The 26,596-nt window shown below is 42.7% G+C and overlaps 2 protein-coding genes across 3 annotated transcripts in view; one reads left to right on the top strand and one right to left on the bottom strand.

Annotated features, from left to right (window-relative positions):
* FAM117B (family with sequence similarity 117 member B) overlaps positions 1-26,596 on the bottom strand; it is a 298,958-nt gene that overhangs the window by 71,513 nt on the left and 200,849 nt on the right. The window lies entirely within an intron of this gene.
* Positions 3,759-10,244, top strand: LOC139015512 (T-cell surface glycoprotein CD1a-like). Its single transcript, XM_070423281.1, has 6 exons — positions 3,759-3,952; positions 4,503-4,769; positions 5,209-5,487; positions 5,698-5,976; positions 6,300-6,393; positions 9,028-10,244. The coding sequence occupies exons 1-6, from the start codon at positions 3,892-3,894 to the stop codon at positions 9,068-9,070; spliced, it is 1,023 nt and encodes a 340-aa protein (XP_070279382.1). The 5' UTR covers positions 3,759-3,891; the 3' UTR covers positions 9,071-10,244.

The following is a 26,596-nucleotide window of genomic DNA, read 5'->3' as shown; positions in this document are numbered from 1 at the left end:
GGCCACTGGGGTGTGCGGCAGGAGTGGTCTGTGGGCTGGGGTCGTCTGGGGCATGATGGTGGGCGTGATCTGTGGGCCCAGGCCACCTAGGCACAGGGGCAAGTAAGGTCTGTGAGCTCTGGGCCGCTGGGGCGTGGTGATGAGAAGTGTCTGTCTTGGCCAGCAGGAGAGGGCAGTTAGGAGCAACCAGGCCTGCAGGGGAGGGCAGTTGGAGGCAACTTTGCCAACAGGGGACGGCAATTCAGGGCATTCGGACTGGCAGGAGAGCAGTTTGGCATCTATCAGGATGACAGGGGAGTGGTTAGGGGTAATCAGGCTGGCTGGCAGAAGCAGTTAGGAGCAATCAGGCAGATAGGCAGGCAAGCGATTGGGAGTCAGCAGTCCTAGATTGTGAGAGGGATGTCTGACTGTTGGTTTAGGCCCGATCCCTGTGCACAACCCACAGTTGGACATCCCCCGAGTGGTCCCAGATTGGAGAGGGTGCAGGCTGGGCTGAAAGACCTCTCCCCCCCATGCATGAATTTCATGCACCAGGCTTCTAGTACTAAATAATACTGAATGAAAGCTGAAATTGAAAAATAAAGTTTAAAAAAGGAGAAAAAAGTAGATGAGAAGAAAGAGCTCATGGATGGGGAGAAAAGGGAGCCCAGTAGGACACACAGAATGCTAGAAGGAAAGGTGACAAGATTAGAAAACATTTATTTCTTTCAACCCAGCTATTCTGCAGATAAGAAAACTGAGGCCAGAATGCTGATGTGTTTTTTTCCAATTCATTGCATCCAGCAGGTGTCTCATCCAGGAATGTGTCTTGACTCTCAGTCCTAAGATCCTGTTAGGTCAAGAGACTTGCTTTGAAGGGCAAGAAGCACTCACATCAGATACACATAGAAAGAGGATAGAGAAGGTTGAAGCCAAGTGGGAGGGAAAAGAAGGTCAGTAAAAGGCACATGAGTGTAAGAGGCAGTGGGTTTCTCTAGCAGGGAAGTTGAGGTTACTGTTGCTGGGGAGGGGGGGTTCAGGTAAGAGGCAGTGGATTCCTCTAGCAGGGAAGTTGAGGTTACTGCTGCTGGGGAGTGAAAGTTCAGATGAGTCTGTGACACTGTGTGGGAGGGGAGCTCCGGTCAGGGTTCTGAGGAGAACTTTAGAGGACAGAGACATTCCAGAGCTCTGATGGTGTTTGAGGCGCACCATGTAACAGCTCTTAGAACATGAGCATGCTTGTAGCCTAAGCACCAGTGGATCAAGAGGAGGGATTTCCAGGGAGGTCCTGAAAACAGGGGAAAACAGGGCGTCCTGTCCGGGCCAGTGTGGCTCAGTTCATGGAGGTTAGTCCTGGGCACCAAAAGGGGGGCAGGACAGTTAACAAGAGTATGTGCTCCCCTGAGGTGGTTACACCTGAGAGGGGTCTGGAAAAGATTACTTTTGACATTTCAAAGGTGTGTTCACCTAGATGCACAAGAACAATGGACAGAGCTTGCTTAAAGCAAAGATACACCTGTTATAGACCTGGAGCATGACTGCCCATTGTGACCTGCCTGGTTAGCAAGTTATGACAGGTCAGCCTGTGAGGCTACTTTCTGTCACTGAACTTGTCAGATTTACCACATGGCACTTTTTAAATTGAGGTATGAGAGGCAATTCTGAGGTAAAGATAAGGTAGGAATGGTTGGGGCTTCAAAAGGTTGGTAATAAGAGATGTTCAATAACTAGTAGTCTGCCCTGCCATGTAGATTGGTTAAAAAATGTTTCTGCTGAAAGCTTATTATGGGCAAGTCCCCTAATTTAAATTCTTTAAGGGGGAAGTAAAAGTTTCTTATAAGCCTGCAGGGTCTTAATTGTCTTTGGCTCAACATAATTCCAATGCTAAGGCTCAAAATAATACAAATGCTACCATGGCACATTCTGGGGAGGCCTGTTCTGAACCCCTACAATAGCCATAGAGTAATTTAGCTTATCAGCTTGTTAGCACCAATAGAAACCTTTTTTGTATTCATACAATTATCCCATTCTTTTCTCCTAAAATTCCTTTGCTCTCACCCTGTAATCAAAACACTAGGTGGGTTTCTGCTTGAATCTGTGCTTCCAAATTACAATATTTTGATCCCAAATAAACCCTTATTGCCTCGCATTGTGACTTTTTAATTTTAGGTTAAGATAATCTTAACTTTTTTCCAATATATTTTAAGAATTAGCCTTGGATAATTTCTGTTTCCTTGTACATAAATAAATAACAAAATAACAGCCAGAGCTCATTTATCTAGGAGTTACAAAGGAAAACAACATTTTTTTAAAAATATATTTTATTGATTTTTTACAGAGAGGAAGGGAGAGAGATAGAGAGTTAGAAACATCGATGAGAGAGAAACATCGACCAGCTGCCTCCTGCACAACTCCCACTGGGGATGTGCCCGCAACCCAGGCACATGCCCTTGACCGGAATCGAACCCAGGACCCTTGAGTCCACAGGCTGACGCTCTATCCACTGAGCCAAACCGGTTTCGGCGGAAAACAACATTTTGAGAGCCCTTTAAACATTATAAAAATGAGGGTCAGCACGGCCAGCAAAGACCAACTTATGATAAAACAAGCATGGAACATCCAAGCAGGGCCAATGAGAAGGAAATCTAGGATCAAGAACTCCAGAATATCCTATTAATTTAGTTTCCCACAAATTATCACTGTTTCTTAAAAATTATAATAGGAGATTTACAGCATAACCTCTGTGTAAACTTCATGCTTATCAGCATATATTTTTATCATAAATAAAACTATATAAGATTCTCATTTCACCAAGTAGAAATACAAATAATGATTTCTGATCCTTTAAACAACTATGCTAAAAATCTAATAAAAAAAAATAATTGGATGCCTGAACCAAATTATTCAATCATTCAAACTTATTCATTGAGCACCTTGCCAGGGATTCCATTGAACTGGGGACCCAGTACAACAGAGGTATACAGACCTAACACACTGAGGCCAAGATTCTGAGTGGGCAACATCAGTTAAGGGTTGGGACTTTGTTTCAAGAAGACTTGTTTTTGTCCAGTTTATACATTATAATAAAACCCCCCACACCAAGGAGTATAGTCCTAAGTTTATGTGTTTTCTTCCAAAGTTGAATAAGATCTCCTTGAATAAAGTGCCTGTAGACCACTATACATTCAAGAGTGTTGCAAGGTCCTTGTATCTAGGCAGGTGCTAAGTGACATTTGGGTAAAATTTCTTTTGGGTATATATCAATGCAAGTCAGAGGAGATTTTTCTTTATGTTTCCAGGTTCCTGTGGTCTCTGTGATGGCTACTGGTTCTTCCCTAAGGATAATGGAGTAGTAGTTTATACTGTTACACAGGGCAGTCAGGAGATTCTGAAAATCAAATTGAAAAAAAACCAATGAGATGTCAGAGATATTAATGAGGTGGGGTGGGGCTCAGATAGAAGAGTACTTGAAGAAAATTTAAATTTGGCCAGAGAAGGACAGAGTGACAGAGAAGAGCAGGGACAACAGAACATCAGGTAGGAATTGGAAAGCCAATTGGTTTTATGCTTTCATTGTCTGAGTGAGAAGGAAATATACCCAGAGGTAAACTGACTTTTCAATAGCGCATAAGACATAGTCCATAGAGGCTGAATTAGAGAAAGATGAACACAATGAAGGCTGGTAGCAAGGGGAGAAGTTGAAAGTCAGAAGTGGAAGGGAAATGAGAGGCTGAATCAGTGCCTAGAGTTTAGGGAAATAGCCCTCTTTTTTTTCTTTCTTTCTTTTTTTTTTTTGGTGGTGGTTTGTTGGTAGAAGAAGGAAGTCAGAATAGAGGTATTGTAGAGTAGATTTATTTAAAACAGAAACTAAAGACAAAGTTTCTTGAGAAAGAAGTAACATCTGTAGATGAAATGCTGTTTCTGCAAATTTTATTGCTAGCTGTTCTCCTCGAAACTGATGACAATGAAGATGGTAAGAACTCTGGCCAATCCTCTGTTGAGTGCAAAAGGGGTGTGTGTGTGTGTGTGTGTGTGTTTCTGTGTGGTGTGGTGTCCCCAGAACATACCTGGAGAGGAGAATGTCAGCATAGTTCTCAGTGTCCCGTACTCTGGGACCCTGTGCCCTTCTGAAGGTTGTTTGTAAAGCTTGGGCCCTGGGCAGCTGAATGTCTGCTGAGGTAGCCACTGTCCCTAATCTCTAGATTCTGAGTGTTTCCTTCCTGGCACCTTTCTTCATTCTCTATTCTTCCCGATGCCTTTTCTTCTCCTCATTTTTTAAAAAAAAATATTTCATTGATTTTTTTACAGAAAGGAAGGGAGAGGGATAGAGAGTTAGAAACATTGATGAGAGATAAACATGGATCAGTTGCCTCCTGCACACCACTACTGGGGATGTGCCGCAACCAAGGTACATCTCCTTGATCAGAATCGAACCTGGGACCCTTCACTCCGCACGCCAATGCTCTATCCACTGAGCCAAACTGGTGAGGGCTCTTCTCATTCTGTTTGTTCTTTTGCCACAGCCTTCCAGGAGAAGATCTCCTTCAAAATGATCCACACCGCATCCTTCTACAATGATTCCTGGGTGAAAATTCAGAACTCTGCTTGGTTGGATGACTTGCAGACTCATGGCTGGGACACCAACTCTGGCAGAATTATTTTCCTGCGTCCTTGGTCCAAGGGCAATTTGAGGAAGGAAGAGATAAAGAAACTGGAAGAATTCTTCCGTGGGTTCTCTATTGTAATGCCTCAAGTAATTCACCGATATGCCAGTCAATGGCAGCTTAAATGTAAGTTCAATTCCCAAAATGGGGAGGTGCAATATGCTGGGTGAGGGGTGTGTGTCTCAATGAGTTCCTTATTCCAATTTCCCCCACACTCGATCTCTTCAGCATTCTCTGTCTGTACGTGTATTGTAACCTATTGCATTTCATTCACCCTGGGTTATTATAAGCACAACTCTTTCACACTAAGTGCTTCCTTATTCTCTTGCTCTCACCATTTATGTCACCATCTTTCAACAATTTGCTCACTTCAATTTCCAAAAAAAGTCATTATTTCTTCCATCTTCAACTACCACCAATTACACTTTTTCTAAATTTCTGATCAAACAAGACATTGTTTCATGATCACAAAACCCCCAATCTTCTTTTATTTCCTTTTTTTTGCTTCCACTAATTTCATCTTTTTATTCCCTCTTTCCTCTAATTTACAATCCATCTTTCCTAGATCCCTATGAGATTCAGGTAACATTGGGCTGTGAGCTGAACCGTGGGGGAGCCATTGTAGGCTTCCACCAATTCGCTTATCAAGGATCCGATCTCTTGTACTTCCAAAACAATTCATGGCTACCATCTGCAAAGGGTGGAACAAGAGCTCAGGATATGAGCAGACTATTCAATCAGAATCATGCCATGAAGGAAACAGTACAGAGGCTTCTCAGTGACACCTGCCCACGTTTCCTCTTGAGTATTCTTGATGCAGGGAAGGCCGATCTCCAGAGACAAGGTCAGTCCCATATCCTTCCTCCAAGAATTTTCTAAAATTATACCTTCCCACCTTCCCTCTAAATTAAAGATAAGGAGTCAAGAGGGAGAAGGATAATGCGTGATGAATTCCCAGCTTGGGATAGATGTGTCTGTCTAAGCTGATGTGAAGATATGAACCTCCAAGTCTGTGTTAGAGTCCTTATCTCAGTATCTCTCCTGTTCCCTGCAGTAAAACCAGAGGCCTGGCTGTCCACTGACTCTAATCCTGGTCCTGACCGTCAGATGCTGGTTTGCCATGTCTCTGGCTTCCATCCAAAGCCAATTTGGGTAAAGTGGATGCGAGGTGAACAGGTACAACAGGGCACTCAACAAAGTGATATCCTGCCCAATGCTGATGGCACATGGTACCTTCAGGTTTTCCTGGAGGTGGAAGCCACTGAGACATCTGGCCTGTATTGCCGAGTGAGACATAGCAGCCTAGGAGGCCAGGACATCCTCCTCTATTTGGGTAAGAAATACTGGGGCCCACATTGGGAATGCGAGTAGATGGTCCCACAGCAGAGCAGGAGACCCCAGAGAAAAATTTGGGATTTATGGACTCCAGAACCAAAAGAATGAAACTAATTCAACAAATAGAAGAACTGAAATTGAGAGACCTGCAGAAGTAGGAAGATGTTGAGGGTTAGATCAAAGATTCAACTCTGAAGAGGGAGGAGAGGAAACAAGAACAAAGATTAGTGAGGCGAACACTCAAATAAAAAAGGCAGACCAGGGAAAGGCAGTAAATGGGGTGGGATTGAAATGACACCTTGTGTGCACCCAAACCCACAGAACATCCTCATAACTCCGTGGGCTGGATCATCTTGGCAGTGATGGTGTCCGTGGTGCTTCTGACAGCTCTTGCATTTTGGCTTAGGAAGCGCTGGTGAGTATTTCCTGCCCATCTTTTTTTTTTTTCCATCTTTTAATTCCTTTCTTTTTTTTTCCATCTATATTGCTCAGATTATTACAGTTGTTCCTCTTTTTTCCCCCTTAGCTCCGCTACACCTGGTTTCCACCCCACCCTCTGCCCTCACACCCCCCCCCCCCCACTGTCCTCATCCATAGGTGTACAATTTTTGTCCAGTCTTTTCCCCCACTCCCCACACTCCTTTCGCCTGAGAATTGTCAGCCCACTCCCTTTCTATGCCCCTGATTCAATTATATTCACCAGTTTATTCTGTTCATCAGATTTTTTATTCACTTGATTTTTAAATTCACATGTTGATAGATATGTATTTGTTGTTCATAATTTTTATCTTTACCTTTTTCTTCTTCTTTCTCTTCTTAAAGAATACCTTTCAGCATTTCATATAATACTGGTTTGGTGGTGATGAACTCCTTTAGCTTTTCCTTATCTGTGAAGCTCTGTATCTGACCTTCAATTCTGAATGATAGCTTTGCTGGTAAAGTAATCTTGGTTGTAGGTTCTTGCTATTTATCACTTTGAATATTTCTTGCCACTCCCTTCTGGCCTGTATAGTTTCTGTTGAGAAATCAGCTGATAGTCGTATGGGTACTCCCTTGTAGGTAACTGACTTTTTTTTCGCTTGCTACTTTTAAGATTCTCTCCTTGTCTTTTGCTCTTGGCATTTTAATTATGATGTGTCTTGGTGTGGTCCTCCTTGGATTCCTTTGGTTTGGGGTTCTCTGCACTTCCTAGACTTGTAAGTCTATTTCTTTCACCAGGTAGGGGAAGTATTCTGTCATTATTTCTTCAAATAGGTTTTCAATATCTTGCCCTCTCTCTTCTTCTGGTACCCCTATAATTCTGATGTTGGTATGCTTGAAGTTGTCCCAGAGGCTCCTTACACTATCTTGGTATTTTCGGATTCTTTTTTCATTTTGCTTTTCTGGTTGGTTGTTTTTTGCTTCTTCATATTTCAAATCTTTGACTTGATTCTTGTGATCATCTAGTCTGCTGTTGGAACTCTGTATAATATTCTTTATTTCAGTCAGTGTATGCTTAATTTCTAGTTGGTCCTTTTTCATATCTTCGAGGGTCTTATGAGATTTCTTGAGGGTCTCACTAAATTTATCAGCATTTTCTAGAAAATTCTTGAAAAACCTTAAAACTGTGGTTTTGAACTCTATATCCAGTAATTTGCTTTCCTCCATTTATGTCATTTGTTTCCTGTTTCTTTGTCTCCGCATTTTTTATGCTTCCCTGTGTTGGTAGAGTGGCTTTGTGTGCTAGGTGTCCTATAGGGCCCAGTGGCTTAGCCTCCCCAATTACCTGAGGTAGACACTATTGGTGCACACCTAAGTGGGCTTTGTGCACAGTCTTGTTGTGGTTAAGCCTTGATTGTTGTAGGTATCACTGGGAGGAATTGACCTCCAGGTCATTTGGCCTTTAGAATCAGCTGTGTCTACAGTGGGAGAACTTCTGTGCTGAAGACACCCTTCTGGGGCAAGACTTGCTTCAGTGGGGCTTTGGTGCTCACTGAATCTGCCCCTTGAGTGTGTCCCTTATGAATCTGAGGAGTTGTAATCTGGATGGTCCCACTCTGACCACTGGGTACACTGGCTCTTGGATCTAAGGAGGTGCTAATTTATCCTCTGCCTGAGGCTACCCAGCAGGAGCTACGAAGAGATCAGCAGATTCCCCTTCCTTGTTTGGGGTTTGGAGGTGCCCAGATGAGGCCCATCTGTGAAGCAATGCAAGCTGCTGTAGGGTCTTGGGCCTTCTTTTAGAAGTTCTGGGTCTCTCTGACCCAGCTCCAGTTCGTTAGGTAATTTTCAGATTGCAAAGGGCCAGGCCTTTCATATGCAAAAGCCTCTGCCCACAGCTTGGGTGGGGTGGGGTCTCAGGGAATCAACAGGGCAGAGCAAACAGCTATGGCAGATCCTCAGCCCTGCCCTAAGAGGCCCAGTTCTCAATGTCCCGTGGTAATCGCTGCAAGCACCTCTGAAAGAAAGCCGCCTCGAGTTCCACCTGATGCCAGACAGTCCAGTTTCTCCCCATATGAGTCTGGGTCCCCAGAGGCTTCCTGGAACTGGAGTTCAGAGCAGTCGGGAGCTTGTGACTCCCTCCTGATTGAAAAAGAACCGTTTCCTCAGTTGCCAGCCCTTTCCTCGTGCGCCTACGTACCTCTGCACTTTACTTCCGCACCTCCTCTGAGTCTCAGTGTGCTTTTCTCTTTCCTTCTAGTTGTCGAATATCCACTCAGCCAGCCTTCCTGTGGTTCTGGATGATGTCCGTTTTATCTTTATTTGTATTTTTGAAGTGGTTGTATGAGGCAGCTATTTCCAGTGTTTACCTATGCCGCCATCTAGGTTTCTCTCTTTTTTAGTTGTATTTTTGAAGTGGTTGTGCGAGGCAGCAATTTCAGGTGTTTACTTATGCTGCCATCTTGGTTTCTCCTTGTGCCCAACTTTCCTGTTCTTTCATCCTCTCCCTACTTGTCTTCCCACCTTTCTTTTCTCTCTCCTTAGTTCTTCTTTCCTCAGTCCCTTCCCTTTTATCTTCAATTCTCACCTCCACCTCATGCAGAGTAACTTTCATCTCTGTTCTGATTAGGTCACATTATGAGCCACTGGCCCGGCTTCTTCCTTTGGAATGAGATTCCAGCAGCCCTGGGATTCCAGACACATTTAAACACAGCATGGCGATAATGTCCGTTCAGCTCTCCATGTACAACTTCGGTTGCTTATATGTTATTTGTGAGTTTAATGGTTAGTTATTAATATGAGCTAAAGGTAATTTTGCAGGACTTGCTTCTGATCTGGTTCAGAGATAAAAAGTCCTTTTTTAACTCTTAGTGAAATGAGATCCTATCAATTTTACATATTGGAAAATTGATGAATCTCTGGCCATTTCAGATGTCACCTCTTTATGGGCGCCTTCCCTGATTCACAAGTGGAAGCAGCGTCTCAACTCCCACCACGCTTTTCAGTGGACTTTGCTGAATCTACTTCTCACTTTTTATCCTTTGTAGCAGTCATATAGGCCCCCTTTAAACTTCTGATTCTTAAGTCTAAGAGCAAAGTCTATGTCTTTTTAAAATTTGTATCATTTACAAAGTGCACAACTATATGTAATATACTTTTAATAAAAGCCTGTGTTAAGTTTGCTTAGCATTTACCACTAAGATCAGGTACCTGAGGTTCTAGAACAAGGAAGGAGAAAACAAGGAAGTAACAAGTGACCATATTATATATCCTGCTACTTAACACAAACACATTTTTCTATCAATTTGGGGGAAAAATATGCTATTTATAAGTTAATTCACGCTCTAAGTTAAAGAAAAGAAAAATTGAGGCAATATTCATAAAAGTGCAGAGGAAAATTCAGCACTTTCACTGATTCGGTTCACTTCACTGGCCCAAGCATCAAGGAATGAATCTTAAAGTTTAGAATAGTACAGTAAATGCAGTAGTGGCAATTTTCTTGTTATTTCCTTTAAAAAAAGAAAATCTTGACAAACCAGTCCCAATCTCGGACATACCCCAGGCTACAAATTCTGCCATTTTTGAATTCCTTTGAGTAAAAGCCAACCATTGAAAAGAAAAAGCCTGTCTTGTTGTCAGTTATTCCACAGGCAGCAATAACACCTTGTATAAGGCAGATTTGGCTTGTCATAAGTGTAAGAAACATTTTAAACAACATGAAGAATCTAAAGCAAAAATAATTTTGGCATCCATGCTCACAGTATTAGCCAAAAAGGAAAAACAGATATTTTTAAAAACATAACTGCTCACAAAAATCACACAAGCAACAGACTCAGACATGATCAAAACCAGTAAATTTACATGTTTTTATCACAACAAATTTTTTTTTTTATTTTATTGATTTTTTACAGAGAGGAAGGGAGAGAGAGAGATAGTTAGAAACATCGATCAGCTGCCTCCTGCACATCCTCCACTGGGGATGTGCCCGCAACCCAGGTACATGCCCTTGACCGGAATCGAACCTGGGACCTTTCAGTCCGCAGGCCGACGCTCTATCCACTGAGCCAAACCGGCTTCAGCACAACAAATTTTTTAAGGGTAAAAAAAAATAACTTAAGACTGATAAAGTAAATAACCAGAGAATAGGTCCTTTTGCCAAAATAAACATGCCACCTATTTCTTTACTGCAATGGAAATAAACTTATTTAAAATTTAAAAAAAATTAAATTATATTGCCATTGAAGTTATTCTAATTTACTTACTTCCTGTACAGTTTTCTATAGAATAACAATTATAGAATGTTATTTTAGAAAACAGTATTGAGACCCATTAAAAAAAATCAACCCCTTGAGAACTAAGAGTTAAATAAAGTGGAATGGACCTTGGTAGTTTTTCAAGACTGCGATAAAACTCCTATGTTTAAAATTAGCCCTTTGGCGCTGGCAGTTAAAGTTGTTTGTACCTCGCACCTTTTTTTCTTCTCCTTCAGATCTCAGGTTTTATCTCTCCCAAATCGATGGGATATGCTTGGTTGCCATACAATTCATTTACCTACAAATTCACATTCTCCTTACAACCAGACAGTACAAGTTCCATTAATAAGAATATGTAAGTAATAAAGTTATCCCATTCCTATTTAAATTACTTTAGATTAAAGATATATGAAACTCTACAGAAAAATGTGAATTAGACCAACATGCAAAACAGAGTAAAAGGAAAAACTTTACCAAGTGGCATTCTAGCTGTAAAATACCCTTGTAACTTGTAGGGATGGAGACACAAGAAAGTTAAGTGTGGGACAAAGATAAGAACATGGATTTAACAGAACGCAAGTCATCCAAAAACAGGCATGTGTGTTTTAACCTTGTCTTTAACTTCTTCTTCCTGCCTTTTACACTAACTCACCTGACTCCAGTTTTACCTTTCCTGTACTGCTGACAGAGCAGTTCTCTGTGGTGCAATGGTAAAGTCAAAGGCAAAGAATCAAAGTTCCCAGTAAACCAACCAGAACATTTAGAATCCGAATAACTGGGCTGTTACTGATTTAGAAGCCACATGTGCTAATTCCAGGTAAATTAGTTTTGAACAAAAAAGGTACCAAAATTCAATGGACTCACCAACTAACCTGACAGACTTATGTTTGAATTTATCTAACTTCCCTAAATACATCTCCATTTTAACTTTAACAGGGCATGCTTTTCATTAGATATTTTAAAGTTGCATGAGTATAAGAAGTCCTTTCAGAATATGTATTTCTACCAGAAGGTTTTCCTTGTCGGGATATGTCTGGATAAACTGACATAGTAACCCTCTAAACTGTATCCCCTTTACAAATATTTAAATTTTTTCTCCCTTTAATATGTATGAGAACATGAAATCATTGCATCCTAAGGTAGTATATGAAGACCTCGGAGGGATGCTTGTTACCAACACAGTTTGCTGGAACTCACTTTTTAAAAGGGCTGCTCCTCTTTTTACTACCACATTCCCAGACATGAAATACTGCTGACACGTGACATTGGCAGTAACTGTATTAGGATGAGCCTAAATCAAAAAAGGATGGATTTTTCAAAGGTTCCTGTTGCTTATGCCCAAAAGCTCTCCTTTGCCTGTACTCCCCACTGTGTGGAATGTTGGACACACAACTAGCAAACCTGTAGGTAACATCTCAGTGCCAACTACATAAAGAAAATGTCAGTCCCAAGATTCTGTGACTAAGGATTGCTATTCAATGGATTAGGCTCCTGGCAAACTACCAACCCGGACCAAGTCCACAAGACAACAACATCACAAAAGCATAGGAGGAAATCCATGCACTGTCATTTAGGATCTCTGGGACTGTGATACAGTGATGATGAAAGGTAGCATGATACCTGTGGTAAAGGCAGATCATGTGACTGTCAGGCTGTGGCGAGAGCCCTTGAGGGTAAGATCTAGCGTAGGAAGGAGTGGCTTGAGGATGCTGACAAGGAAGAAAGCAGAGCCGCTTTTAGGAATGAAATTCACCTTGTTTTTGTCAGGACAGTAAAAGGCTGGGATTTCATGAAGTTGTTTTGGCCTAGATATAGAACAGACAACCCAATGCATTTAAGTCACAGAACAGCGGAAATACATTCCTTTATTATTATTTTTTAAAAGCAGATAACAGACTCATATAGGGAATACAAAATTCAAGCTATGTCAAAAGCTTCAAACGCTATGGACCAAAGCGGGATTAGACACACGATTCAAAATCTGTATTTCAGAACGCCGGGAGGACACCATTCACCTTGCTGCTGTCAGTTCCCTGGTGAGCCCGGTGCACCATAAGCTTTCCCAGGCTGCCAAAAGGGTCCATAGCACAAAACAGGTAAAGAGCTCCTGCAAGAGGGGCTGAGAGATGTGATAAAATGGCTTGTAAAAGGCTTACAAGGAGCACAGGGAGTGACAACCAGTGCACAAAGGAGGAGGGAGAGTTTGGGGAGAAGCAGCCTTCCAAAGGAAGTCACACCTGAGCTGGGTGTAAAGAATGAAGAAACAGGCCTTGGGAGTGGGTGCAAAAGAAAGGAGTGTCAAGTAACAATGCTTTGGGTTTGGGTGGCAGATTTTATCGATGAACAGTGAATACTGCCATGATCAGCTCTGACAAATGTAATAATTTAAGAATATAGTCATTACATGAGGGAGTGGGCTCATGAAGACAGTCCCCGCTCCAGCTGCCACCTTGCTGGTCCTCTCCTGGCCTCGGCCTCCCCCTGAGGGCTCTGGCAGCAGAGGCCTGGGGCAGCGGACATTGGTTTCCAGCCACTGTGTGTCTTCAGCCCTCTGAGCCTCAGTTGTCTCAGCTATGAGATGGGTTGAACACCCCCTACCACCCAGTGGTTGGGACTTAATGAGATAAATCCCAGTGCCTGGCACACAGTAAGAGTTCAATAGATGGCAAGGCCCCCTCTCTGTGTGGGACATATAGAGATACTAGTCCCACGCCTCGCCTGGAATGGTCTAGATCTGCTCTGTCCACCAGAAAAGTCATGAACCCCATGTGGCTCCTGAACACTGGAAATGTGGCCAGTCAGAATTGAGATGTGTCATCAGAGTGAAATATACAGTGGATTCTGGCAACCTGGTACCTAAAAGGAATGCAAAATACCTCATGAATAACGTTTTACATTGACTACATGTTGAAATGACATATGTCTGGTACATTGGGTTACATGAAACATATTATTAAATTTAAAACTTACATCATTTAAGTTGTCTCTTGAATAAAATAGAACCTTAACTCATTCAGTACTTTTAGGCCCACAAATGTATTTGGATATGCTACTGTTAAGAGGACACACTACTGTATTTTTACTATCTGAGGGTATGTTTTTCTTTTTCTTATTTTAATCCTCATTTGAGGATATATTTACATTGACTTTTAGAGAGAGAGTGGAAGAGAGAGAAAAAGACAGGGAGGAACATCAATATGAGAGAAAACACCGACTGGTTGCCTCCTGAATGCACGAGCCCTGACCATGACCAGGGCAGGAGAGGAGCCTGCAACCAAGGTATGTGCCCTTAACCAGAATTGAACCCAGGACCCTTCAGTCCACAGGCCTATGATCTATCAACTGAACCAAACTGGGTAAGGCTAGTTTTCTTTTTTAAATCTATATTTTTTTACTTTAGATAGGAAAGGAGAGAGAGAGAGAGAGAGAGAGAGAGAGAGAGAGAGAGAAGAAGAAGAAGAAAAAGAAGAAGAAGAAGAAGAAGAAGGAGGAGGAGGAGGAGGAGGAGGAGGAGGAGGAGGAGGAGGAGGAGGAGGAGGAGGAGGAGAAAGAGAAAGAGAGAGAAACATCGATGTGATAAAAGAACACTGATTAGTTGCCTTGCATCCTGATCAGGGCCTGAACTGCAACCTGCATGAGCCCTGACCAGAACTGAACCACCACCTTTTTGGTGTATGGGATGATGCTCCAACCGCTGAGAAAAACTGGCCAGGGCCACAGTTATTACTTTTGAAGAGAAATAACTGATGATATAATTATGGATAGGACTTGGTTTCTTGACAAAATACTCCAAATAAAATATGAGACAAGAATTACAAAGGCCCTGGTCAGATGGCTCAGCTGCTTGGAGCACTTTCACATACACCGAAAGTTTTCCTGTTCCATCACAGACGGCACATACTGAGGTTGTGAGTTCAAACCCAGTCAGGGCCAATGCAGGAGGCAGCAATCAATGTCTCTCTCTGTAGAATCAATATAAATATGTCCTCAGGTGAGGATTTTAAAAAAGGAATTGCAAAAATACATTCATATCAAATCATTTATCTGGATTGATATTATAAAAAGTATGGCAAGTGCTGGAGAGGATGTGGGGGAAAGGGAACCCTAGTGCACTGCTGCTGGGAAAGACAAGTATCACATGATCTCACTCATGTGTGGAATCTAATGAACAAAATAAATTGATGAACAAAATAGACCCAGAGATACAGAAGCATAGAATAGACTGCAGAATTCAGAGGAAAAGATCAACCAAAGAACTTGTATGCATATATGCAAAACCTGTGGACACAGACAATGGGGTGATGCAGGCCTGGATGGGGTGGTTGGGGGGGCGGTGCAGGCACGGTCTAGAAGGGGTCACTGTGGGGAAATGTGGGATATATGGAATACTTTCAATAATAAATATTTAATTGATTTTAAAAAGTGCTTAAAAAACAGTTTTAACTGAGCTAAGGAGATAACATCTGATTAGGTTGGTATTAATAAAATATGTAATATAATTATTAAATATTATATATAAAATATAGTGGACAAACCTAAATAATAATAAATATTAAAATAATTTGTTATTAAAACTCTCCCACAAAGAAAACCTGTGGTTCAGAAAGATTGTTGAATCCAAACATTTAAAGAAGAAGGAATACCAGCCGTATAGTAAAACCTTTCAGAAAATGAAAAAGGCATTCCTAATTTACTTTATGAGGTAAGCATATTTCTATCATTAAAAACTTACAAGATAATTGCAAGAAAATCAAACTATACACCAATATTTCTTATAAACATAGATACAAAATTCCTAGCAAAATGTAATAGAATCTAGCACTGTATAAAGACGTTAATATATAATGACTATTTGGGTTTATCCCACATGAGGAAGATTTTTTTAAATTTAAAAATCAATCATTATAATTCTCCATGGTGACTGAACAGAGGGGAATAATCATGTTTTATCTCAATGGGTGGAAATAAAACATTTGAAACATTGAGCACCTTCTCATGTCCAAAACTTCCAGTGAACTAGGAATGAAAGGGCACCTTCTCAATTTCATAATGAGGGGAAAAACCAAAACAGCTAACATCCTAGTAAATGGTGACACTTTTGGCGTCTCTCCTAAGGCCATTTGTAATCATCAATGTAGTGAATGTCCCAACTTATTAAGAATTAATATGACAAAATAAGACATCAAAGCCATTCTATCTAATAAAAGACAAATAGGGTAATTAACCATACCTCCCATACGCTTCCCATTGGCTAATCAGGGCGATATGCAAATTAACTGCCAACCAAGAAGGCGGCCGGCAGCCACGCAGCTGAAGTGAACAGGAGGTTTGCTTGCTCCAGTGATGGAGGAAGCCAAGGTTCCCCGCCTGCCCTGTCCCAGCTCTGAGCCTGAAAACAACAGTTCTGAAAGCAACAGTGTTTCAATTATAGAAGCCAAACAAACCCCAGATACCTGCTTTCAGCAGCCGAGGCCTCAAGCTGGAGCCGGGCCTCAGAGCTGGAGCTGGAGCTGGCTCTCAGCTCCAGTGACAGCCATAGAAGGTAAATAAATCCAAGAATAAAAAAGAGAAAGAAAAAAAGGAGAGGTTGGGAGCTTCAGTCACCCACCAGCCTGAAAAAGGCCCTCAGCCCCACACCCAGACTGGCCAGGCACCCCAGTGGGGACCTCCACCCTGAAGGGGGTGTGACTAGCTGAAAACACCCATCAGCCCCTCATCCAGGCTGGCCAGGCACCCAAGCGGGACCCCCACCCTGATCCAGGACACCCTTCAGGGCAAACCAGCTGGCCCCCACCCATGCACCAGGCCTCTATACCATATAGTAAAAGGGTAATATGCAAACTGACCCTAACACCAGAAAGACTGGGAATGACTGGTCACTATGACACACACTGACCACCAGGGGGCAGACGCTCAATGCAGGAGCTGCCCTCTGGTGGTCAGTGCGCTCTCACATGGGGAGCTCTGCCCAGCCACAAGCCAGGCTGATGGCTGCCAGTACAGCGGTGGTGGTGGGAGCCTCTCCTGCCTCCTAAGCAGCGCTAAGAATGTCCAACTGAAGTTTAGGCCTGCTCCCCGCTGGCAAGTGGACATCCCGTGAGGGCTGCTGGGCTGCCAGAGGGATGTCTGATTGCCATCTTAGGCCCAATCCCCTGGGGAGCAGGCCTAAGCCAGCAAGTGGTCATCCCCTGAGGGGTCCCAGACTGCGAGAGGGCACAGGCCGAGCTGAGGGAGCCCCCCCCCCAAGTGCACAAATTTTTGTGTACCAGGCCTCTAGTAAGATTATAAACCAAGAAGTTTAACCATCTTTATTTGTAGAGGACATGATAGTCTGTATACCAGAGAACATTTACTCCTCTTCTATATGCTCTTTCATCAGTTTAGAGTCTGAATAGTTAGTACACAGTTTGCAAAGTTTGTTGGAAAAGCTAATTAGCAATGTAATAAACTAATCCAAAACAGAGGACTACTTTTGCTTTATCTACATCTTAAAATAAATACAAATAGCAGCAAAACCAAACAAAGTGAAATACTTAGTGGATACAACTGCATATAGTACTATTTAGATCTATACAAGTCAATCAGGGGAAAGTGAATTTTTGTAGAAATCCTGGCTACAAAAGATAACTTTCAAAAGAAACCCCTTTACAGGTAAAATTCAAGACTTGATTTGACAAATAGTTTTTACTGTGTATAATTTTTATATGAATATGAAATGATCTGTCTGAAGATACTTTTAATAAAATATAATGCAAGTTGGATAAGTAGAAATTATGTAACTTTGGTTTTAGAATAATGAAATTAAATTGAATTACAGGAGTTTTCTTCGTGTAATTTCTTATACATATTTTAATTTGGAGATTAAGGGAGAGTAACTAACAAAAACTGGAGAAATTAAGACTTTCAGATTACAGTGCAATATAGAGATTTCATGTGAGGCTGCCTTTAAGTATGGGGAAGCTACATGGGGTAAGTACACCAGAGTCAAGCTGCCCACATCAATATAGTTCACTTGCAAGGTTCCATACTGAGTTTGCCTTATCTTCTCAGAGTGGTGGGTTAGGGTAACGGACCCAACAGATGAACAGCTGTTACTGCAGGTGAACAGCTGCACAGCAGGCAAAGGGTGTGTTGTTGTTGTTTTTTGAATTCACTGGCCTTATTTTTTAAATATATTTTTATTGATTTCAGAGAGGAAGGGAGAGGGAGAAAGAGATAGAACTATTGATGAGAGAGAAGCATTGATAGGCTGCCTCCTGCAAACCCCCCACTGGGGATCCAGCCTGCAACCTGGGCATGTGCCCTGACTGCAATCAAACTAGACTTCCTGGTTCATAGGTCGATGCTCAACCACTGAGCCACACCAGCCAGGCAGGCATTGGTTTTTAATTTTGAATAGAGTGAAGGTGAGCCACATAGAGTTTCACAGGAATTTTTCCTTAAACAGCGTTAAAGAGCTGTAATTTGATGCTTGTGACTGTCTGTACTTAAATAGGTGTCTATTTTAGTAACTGGGAGTTAAACAGTTACTGAACAGACCAGCCTATGAACGATTTCCTATAAAAAATAATTGGTTTTGTGTATATATTATATATAATATATACTCATAAAGTACTGCTTGTAATAAAGATCATTTTTTTAAAAAGCTGCTTGTATCAGTCACCTCTTCTGTCCCGCCTCACATTTTCTCAGTGCATTTCCCACTCAGAGACTACAAGGCAACAGCCCTGTCCTTTAGCTGCAGTGCAAGTCTTTCCCATTGTTACATGATGTGGTCGGGACACCTGTGAGAAGGGATTATCAGCTGTGGGTGCTCAAAACTGCAGATGTGGGGGCATTAGCACCTCAAGGACAATCCTTGACTTTGCAGAGTGTGGATCTTTGAACATTTTTGTGCGTGTATACTGATAACATAAACATTCATTTCTCATAAGAATATACACAGAAATAGAATTGCTGAATCACAGGAGGTACATATTTTTACATTTAATAGATACTGGTGAACAGGTTTTCACAGTGCTTCTACCAGTCTATCTTTCATCTTCTGCACAAACTCACTCATAATTTATACTAGAGGCCGGATGCCCGAAATTCGTGCAAGAGTAGGCCTTCCTTCCCATGCCTGCGGCACCGGCTTCCCTCCGGTACCCCGGACCTGGGTTTCCTTTCCAGCCCTGGCTTCATTCAGAAGGACATCTGGTCTAATTAGCATATTACACTTTTATTATTATAGATTTTAACCCCTTTAATTTGAGCCATTCTTGTGTGGGTATTTTTGGTCATCTAATTGTTGTTTATGGTTTGTATTTTCCTGTTGACTAATGGTACTTAACATATGCCTATTAGCCATTTAGATACACTTTTTTGTGAAGTAACAGTTTAAATTTTTAGCTGTGTGTGTGTGTGTGTGTGTGTGTGTGTGTGTGGTGAGGTAGGATGTCAGTCTTTTTTTTATTGATTTGAAGTTCTTCATAATGTCTGTATACTAGTCTTTTGATGAATATATTTATTGTGAATATTTTCTTCCAGACTCTGGTTTACGTTTTACTCTCTTAAACTTGTAGTGTGATGGAAAGAATTTTTAATGGGATACAATTGATTAATATTGCTCTTTATGATGATAGTTATTTACTCCTGTAAATTATTTACTCCTTCTCCAAAGTCATGAGATATTGTCCTTGAACTGTGGTGCTCAAACGTGAGTGGGCATCAGCAGCATCTGTGAGGTGTTTTGTTTGTGTGTTTTTTTACATACCTCCAGAATGTCTAGTTCTTTAGGTCAGAAAAGAGGCCTAAGAATTTGCATTTTTTTACAACTTTCAGATGATGCTGATTCTGGTGGTTTGAGCATCACACTTTGAAAACCATTTTATCTTTAAGAAGCTTACCGTTTACATTTAGATATACTTTTACAATATGCCTGGACTTGATTTTTGTGTGTGCTATAAAATGGGGATAAAAGTTAAATTTTTCCATGTTAGTCAACTGATTAATAATGATATACTGCACCAATTATGTTGTAATTTAAGTGCCTATATGTATAATGACCGGTTGCTGAAGTTCTTATTTTGTTCCATTCTTTCGTTAGTCTATCCTTTGCCAATGTAATGTAATAGAGTAATCTTAATTACCTGCTGACACCTTGATCTTAAACTTCTATCCTCTGAAACTCTAAGAAATACATTTTTGGTGCTTGAGTCACTCAGTCTGTGAGTAGTTATGGCAACCCTAGCAAACCAAGACCTCTGGTGTTTGCAAAGTTTTCTTCTAGATGATTAGTCATTAAGCAAAGTAGGAACAAGTGTATAACAGGCATTGCAGGATAATAACTAAATATTTAGGCAAAATTTTCAGAACATATTACAGAAATATCAAAATCATCTTAAAATAGTTTTTGTAGGGAAAGCTCTTAAGAAGAAATTTGAGTAACCATATAACAAAGAGTTTCTTTACCTACTTTCTATCTGATAATAAGAGCCTTGGCAAAATAAATTAGAAAAAGAAAGAAAATATTAAATGTAATCTACCAAAAGATGACCTGGCAGGTATGTGAATTTTTATCACTATCTAGTGATTGCTAGAACAGGTGAGAACTATTAAGCAGTATAACCAATCAATGTTCTCAGACCAAGATTCTCATCAGTTTTTAATTGAGGAGTTAGGTTATATTTAACACACAGGTGTTGTGTATTATCCTAGCTAATAAGAGAGAAATATGCAAATTAACCATCACTCCGCGACAAATATGGCGGTGCCCATAGCTGCCTGGGCAGGATGCAGGCGGTGTCACCCCGGCAACATGAGCCCAGCAGCCACTGCTGTGGCGACCCACGAGCAGGCTAGCATGGCTGGCAGGTAGCACCCAGCAGGGCCTGCTTGTTGTCACCACATTAACCCACAAGCAGGCAAGCACAGCCCACAGGCAGCACCCAGTAGGGCCTGCTTGCCTGTCATTGTGGTGTGGAGCAGGCAGGTCCCGAAAAGAGCAGAGAACCATGGGGAGCAGGCCCAAGAAGTCACTAGGATATCCCCTGAGGACTCCCAGACTGAAGAGTGATCAGGTCGGGCTGAGGGACCACCCCAAAGCCCTTGCACAAATTCTGTGCACCGGGCCTTTAGTTTTTTTATATAGATGGAGTTTTAATACTTCAGGTATCTTTATAAATTAAAAAATAGTTGAAATATTTTCATGGATATAAGGGTCTCACTGCCCAGGTCTGACATAATCATTGCAGCCAATATTCTGGTGCTTAGATAGAGTAAAGACACATAAGTAGTGTTAATACATAGTAGAAAAAATAGATTTTTAAAATATAAGTTTTTATTAAATTTTTTTTTAGAGAGAGAGGAAGGGAGAGAAAGAGTGAGACAGAAACATCAATGAGAGAGATATCGATCAACTGCCTCCTGCAACACCCTACTAATGGGGACTGAGGCTGCAACCTGGGTATGTGCCCTGACCAGGAATTGAACCTGGAACCTCTTGGTTCATGGGTCAGTGCTCAACCACTGAGCCACACTGGCTAAAAAGATAAAACATTTGAGACTCACCCAAACAGGTTTGGCTCAGTGGATAGAGTGTTGGCCTGCGGACTGAGGGGGTCCCAGGTTCAATTCTGGTCAAGGGCATGTACCTTGGTTGCAGGCACATCCCAAGTAGGGGAGTGTGGGAGGCAGCTGATTGATGTTTTTCTATCATTGATGTTTCTGACTATCCTTCTCCCTTCCTCTCTGTGAAAAATTAATAAAATATATATTTTAAAAAATAAATAAATAAAAATAAAACATTTGAGAATCATTCCATCCCTGTACTTTCCCTCACATGAGAATTATCACAGTCTTCTCAAGTTATGTTTTGTGCCATCATTCCAGAAATAAAATCCATAACTGTGATTTACATATTACACTCAGGAATTTAAGGTCATGCAATGAAACAATGCTTTAGGTTTGAAAGGGAGTCAGGAAGGAAAGACTAAGATGATACTGAATGAACAAGGAGTAAGATAAAATGGAGAGGAAGCTGGAAGCTGTGCTGGGGCTAAATGGAGAATGACTGCTACGACATGTAGAAGGAGAAAAAAGGAAGGACCAAGTAATGGAAACAAGTCAAGTGGCCATCAATAGAGGATGGGTAAGAAGGTGGTAGCACAGATCTACAAAGGAATATTACTCGGCCATAAAAAAAGAATGAAATCTTACCATTTGTGACAGCATGGGTGGGTCTAGAAGGTATTATGCTAAGTGAAACAAGCCAGTCAGAGAAAAAGAAATACTGCATGATTTCTCTTATACATGGAATCTAAAAAACAAAATTGAAACAAACTCAGAGGTACAGGATCAGACTGCCAGTTGCCAGAGGGGAAGAGGATTGGAGGAATGGGTGAAAGTAAAGAGATTAAGAAATAAAATTCAGCCCGGCTGGCGTGGCTCAGTGATTGAGCAACGACCTATGAATCAGGAGGTCATGGTTCGATTCTGGTTAGGGCACATGCCAGGGTTGTGGGCTCGCTTCCCAGTGTGGGGCATGCAGGAGGCAGCCGATCAATGATTCTCTCTCATCATTGATGTTTCTATATCTCTCTCTCTCTTTCTCTACCTCCCTAAAATCAATAAAAATATTTTTTTAAAAGAAGTAAAATTGATTCTTACGAAATAGTCACAGTGGTGTAAAGTACAACACAGGGAATATAGTTAATAATACTGTAGTTACTATGTATGGAGCCAGGTGGGTACTGAAAATATTGGAGCGAACACTCCAATTTATGGCTCATAATTGTCTCATCAGTATGCTGTACACCTGAAACTAATACTACTAAATAGAAAAACCTTATAAGGATTTGATTGTCTTACCACTATGTTGTACACCTAAAACTAATACTAAATAATCCTAGCTAATAAAGAGGGATATGCTAATTGACCCTCATGCCATCACAAAGATGGCAGTGCCCACAGCTAATATGGAGGGAATATGCTAATTGACTTCCCCACCTTCAAAGATGGTGGCACCCACAGCCAATAAGGAGCGAATATGCAAACTGACTGCCAGGCCCTTAAAGATGGTGGCACCCACATCCAATAAGGAGGGAATATGCTAATTGACTGCCACACCCTCAAAGATGGTGGCGCCCACAGCCACAAGATGGCAGCGCCCAGTCCCCTGGGCCCCACTGGGGTGGTAGGCATGCAGCAAGGCCCACCCCTGCGCTCCTGCCTCCCGAGTTCCCCAGTCCCCTCACTCCCTCCGCTGCCCAGGGCCCGCCCGAGGTGCAGGCAAGCCTTGATGGTGGCTGCCCAGCCGTCCAGGGCCGCCCGGGGCTCAGGTAACCAGGGCCGGCTAAGGCTTGTGCTGCCGGCAGTGGTGTTGCCTTCCCCTCATCGCTGGGTCGTCTCCCACCCCTGAGGGCTCCTGGACTGTGAGAGGGGGCAGGCTTGGCTTAGGGGGCCCCCCTCTAGTGCATGAATTTTCATGCACCGGGCCTCTAGTCCTATATAATAATTGAGGGATATGCTAATTAGCCTGGACGCCTTAGCAGTCACAACCAGTCAAGTTTGTAATAGTCACGACCGGTCAGGCACAGCCTGGGAGCGGCCCCTGGTGGAAGTGGCCACCGGTGGAGTGTACATGGACCCACGGGGTTGCCCAGCCCCGAGGCTGCCTGACCAGGGGTTGCGAGCAGGCCCCCGGCGTCCCTGCCCTGTGCTGAGGTGGAGCAGTCCCTGGTGGAAGTGGCCACTGGCAGAAGCGTGAGCAGGCACACCATGCTGCTGGCCCAGAGGCCACTCTGCTGAAAGAGTCACTGGAGACTTTGGTTAAATTCAATAGTTAAAATCACTATGCTCTGTGAGAGCTGACATCCTCAAACACTCAGGACCCTCGATCGAACAAATTAATAGGAAACAATTGCATAATGCTTTGACCTAATTGTACACACTTTAGTATCATTTAAAAATTATTTTACATCCTTCAAGAAAATTCAGCAACTGAGAAGCATGCAGCAGGGCTCTGCTATCTTGAGTTTTTGGTTTCCAAGGAAATAGCCAGAAGGGATGATAAAGACTCCACAAATGGCTCAGCTGGCGCCTATCTAAGCAGCGGCAAGCAAGCGGCAGCAAGCAGAGGCTTGGTTTAAATTGAGCCTTTCCCCAGTGAAAGACCCCAACCCTCTCTGGATCAGGCAGGTTCCTGTGTAGCACAATCTCCATGCAATACAACCAGGCCTCAGTTTCATCCCTGGCAATCTCATGCGCATTACCTCAGGGCAGAGGGGAAGGAAGGGAAAAGTCATCACATGGGCAGCTCTGGCAAGCAAGCAGAAGGAAACCATGTCTGGCAGGCACTCCCCTGCCACCTCCTTCAATGTGTAAGAAGAGTCAAATAAACCAATGCAAACACCATTCCCCCACTCAGGAGAGAACCGGGACTGAGGGGCGTCCTGCCTAGGCATTGTGTACCTGCTTCCCACACCTTTATCCAAATGGACAGGTTAGGGCCGTGGTCAGCAAACTGCAGCTCAAGAGCCACATGCGGCTCTTTGGCCCCTTGAGTGTGGCTCTTCCTAAGCCGTAGGAGTACCCTAATTAAGTTAATACCAATGTACCTACCTATATAGCTTAAGTTTAAAATATTTGGCTCTCAAAAGAAATTTCAATCGTTGTACTGTTGATATTTGGCTCTGTTGACTAATGAGTCTGCCGACCACTGGTAGGGGGTTAAGGGGAGGAGGAGGAGCCTTGCAGGAGGGGGATTCCCTGGAACCTCACCCCTGCCCTCCCTCAGGACCTGAACTGTTGGAGCGCAAGGCATGACTCTGCTCCCAGCAGATTTGCATATCCCAGACCCTCAGGTACTTCCAGGCACTGGGCATTCCTGTGTCTTCCCTGCCTCCCAGCCACTGACCCTCACTGTCTCCTACCCCAGGAGCACTCTGTCCTCCCCAACTTTCGGTCTTTACAGCCTAAAAATGCATGGTGGGCTTAGTTGCTTCTTCATGGATTTTATTTGATAAGAACCCAGCGAAGTCACTTAGCAAATGAGCTGCTCAGACTTCATCAGGGACAATGAATGACACACGTTACTTGGCTTTGATAACAGAGCAATCTTATTCTTTTATTTTTAAATAGATTTTTATTGATTTCAGAGAGGAAGGGAGGGGGAGAGAGATAGAAACATCAATGATGAGAGAGAATGATTGATCAGCTGCCTCCTGCATGTGCCCTACTGGGGATTGAGCCCGCAACCCAGGCATGTGCCCTTGACCAGAATCAAACCTGGGACCCTTCAGTCCTCAGGCTGAATCTCTAGCCACTGAGCCAAACCAGCTAGGGAAAGCAATCCTATTCTCAAAGACTTGATTTTTGCCAGAAATAAGTAGATTTGAATCATATCAAACCAATATACATTTTTTAATGAAGTGTCTCTTCATTTCTACCAATGCAATTCTATCTTAAAGCTTATGTTGTATAATCTATACTAATAAAAGGGTAATATGCTAATTAGACTGGACATCTTCCGGACATCAATCCAGATGTCCTTGCTCACAGAGCCACAGTGGCGGGGGCTGAGGCAGCAGTGGTCAGGGGCAACCAGGCTGGCAGGGGAGCAGAGTTAGGGGCAATCAGGCCGGCAGACTTGTGAGCAGTTAGGAGCCAGCGGTCAAAGATTGTGAGAGGGATCGGGCCTGATCCGGCAGTCAAACATCACCCGAGGCATCCCGGATTGGAGAGAGTGCAGGCTAGGCTGAGGGACCCACCTCCCATCCCTATACATGAATTTTGTGCACCGGGCCTCTAGTATTTTAACATAAACTTATTGAAAAGTAAAGTTTAAAAAATGAGGAAAAAGCAAAATGGGGAGGAAGAGCACATGAATGGGGAGAAATGGGAGCCCACAAAGACTCACAGAATGCTAGAGCCAAAGATGACAAGATTAGAAACCATTTACTTCTTTCAACTCAGTTTTATTACAGATAAGAAAACTGAGGCCAGAATGCTGATGTGTTTTTTCCAATTCACTGCATCCAGCAGGTGTCTCATCCAGGAATTTATCTTGACTCTCCGTCCTCAGATCCTTTTAGGGCAAGAGACTTGCTGTGAAGGGCAAGAAGCACTCACATCAGATACACATAGAGGCTTGAAGCCAGAAAGAGGATAGAGAAGCTTGAAGCCAAGTGGGAGGGAAAAGAAGAAGCTCAGTAAAAGGCACATAATTGCAAGAGGCAGTGGATGTCTCCAGCAGGGAAGTTGAGGTTACTGCTGCTGGGGAGCGGGAATTCAAGTGAGTGTGTGACACTGTGTGTGAGGGGAGCTCCCATCTGGGTTCTGAGGAGAACTTTAGGGGACAGAGAAATCCCAGAGCTCTGATGGTGTTTGAGGAAACACCATGTAGCAGCTGTTAGAACATGAGCATGCTTGTAGCCTAAGCACCAATGGACCAAGAGGACGGATTTCCAGGGAGGATGAAGACACAGGGGAAAACAGGAGCGTCCTGCCCTGGCCAGTGTGGCTCAGTTCATGGAGGGTAGTCCCGGGCACCAAAAGGGGGCAGGACAGTTAATAAGAGTATGTGCTCCCCTGAGGTGGTTACACCTGAGAGGGGTCTGCAAAAGATTACCTTTGACATTTCAAAGGTGTGTTCACCTATATGCACAAGAACAATGGACAAAGCCTGCTTAAAGCAAAGATACACCTTTTATAGACCTGGAGCATGACTACCCATTGTGACCTGCCTAGTTAGCAAGTTATGACAGGTCACCCTGTGAGGCTACTTTCTGTCACTGAACTTGTCAGATTTACCACATGGCACTTTTTAAATTGAGGTATGAGAGGCAATTCTGAGGTAAAGATGAGGTAGGAATGGTTGGGGCTTCAAAAGGTTGGTAATAAGAGATGTTCAGTAACCAGTAGCCTGCCCTGCCATGTAGATTGGTTTAAAAATGTTTCTGCTAA

The sequence above is a fragment of the Myotis yumanensis genome, unplaced genomic scaffold, assembly GCF_028538775.1.
Source record: "Myotis yumanensis isolate MYYU_CA2020_CCGP unplaced genomic scaffold, mMyoYum1.0.hap1 SCAF_8, whole genome shotgun sequence".
Taxonomy (NCBI): Eukaryota; Metazoa; Chordata; class Mammalia; order Chiroptera; family Vespertilionidae; genus Myotis; species Myotis yumanensis.
Note: the sequence above shows the minus strand (reverse complement) of the source record. Positions and strands in the feature narration are given on the sequence as shown.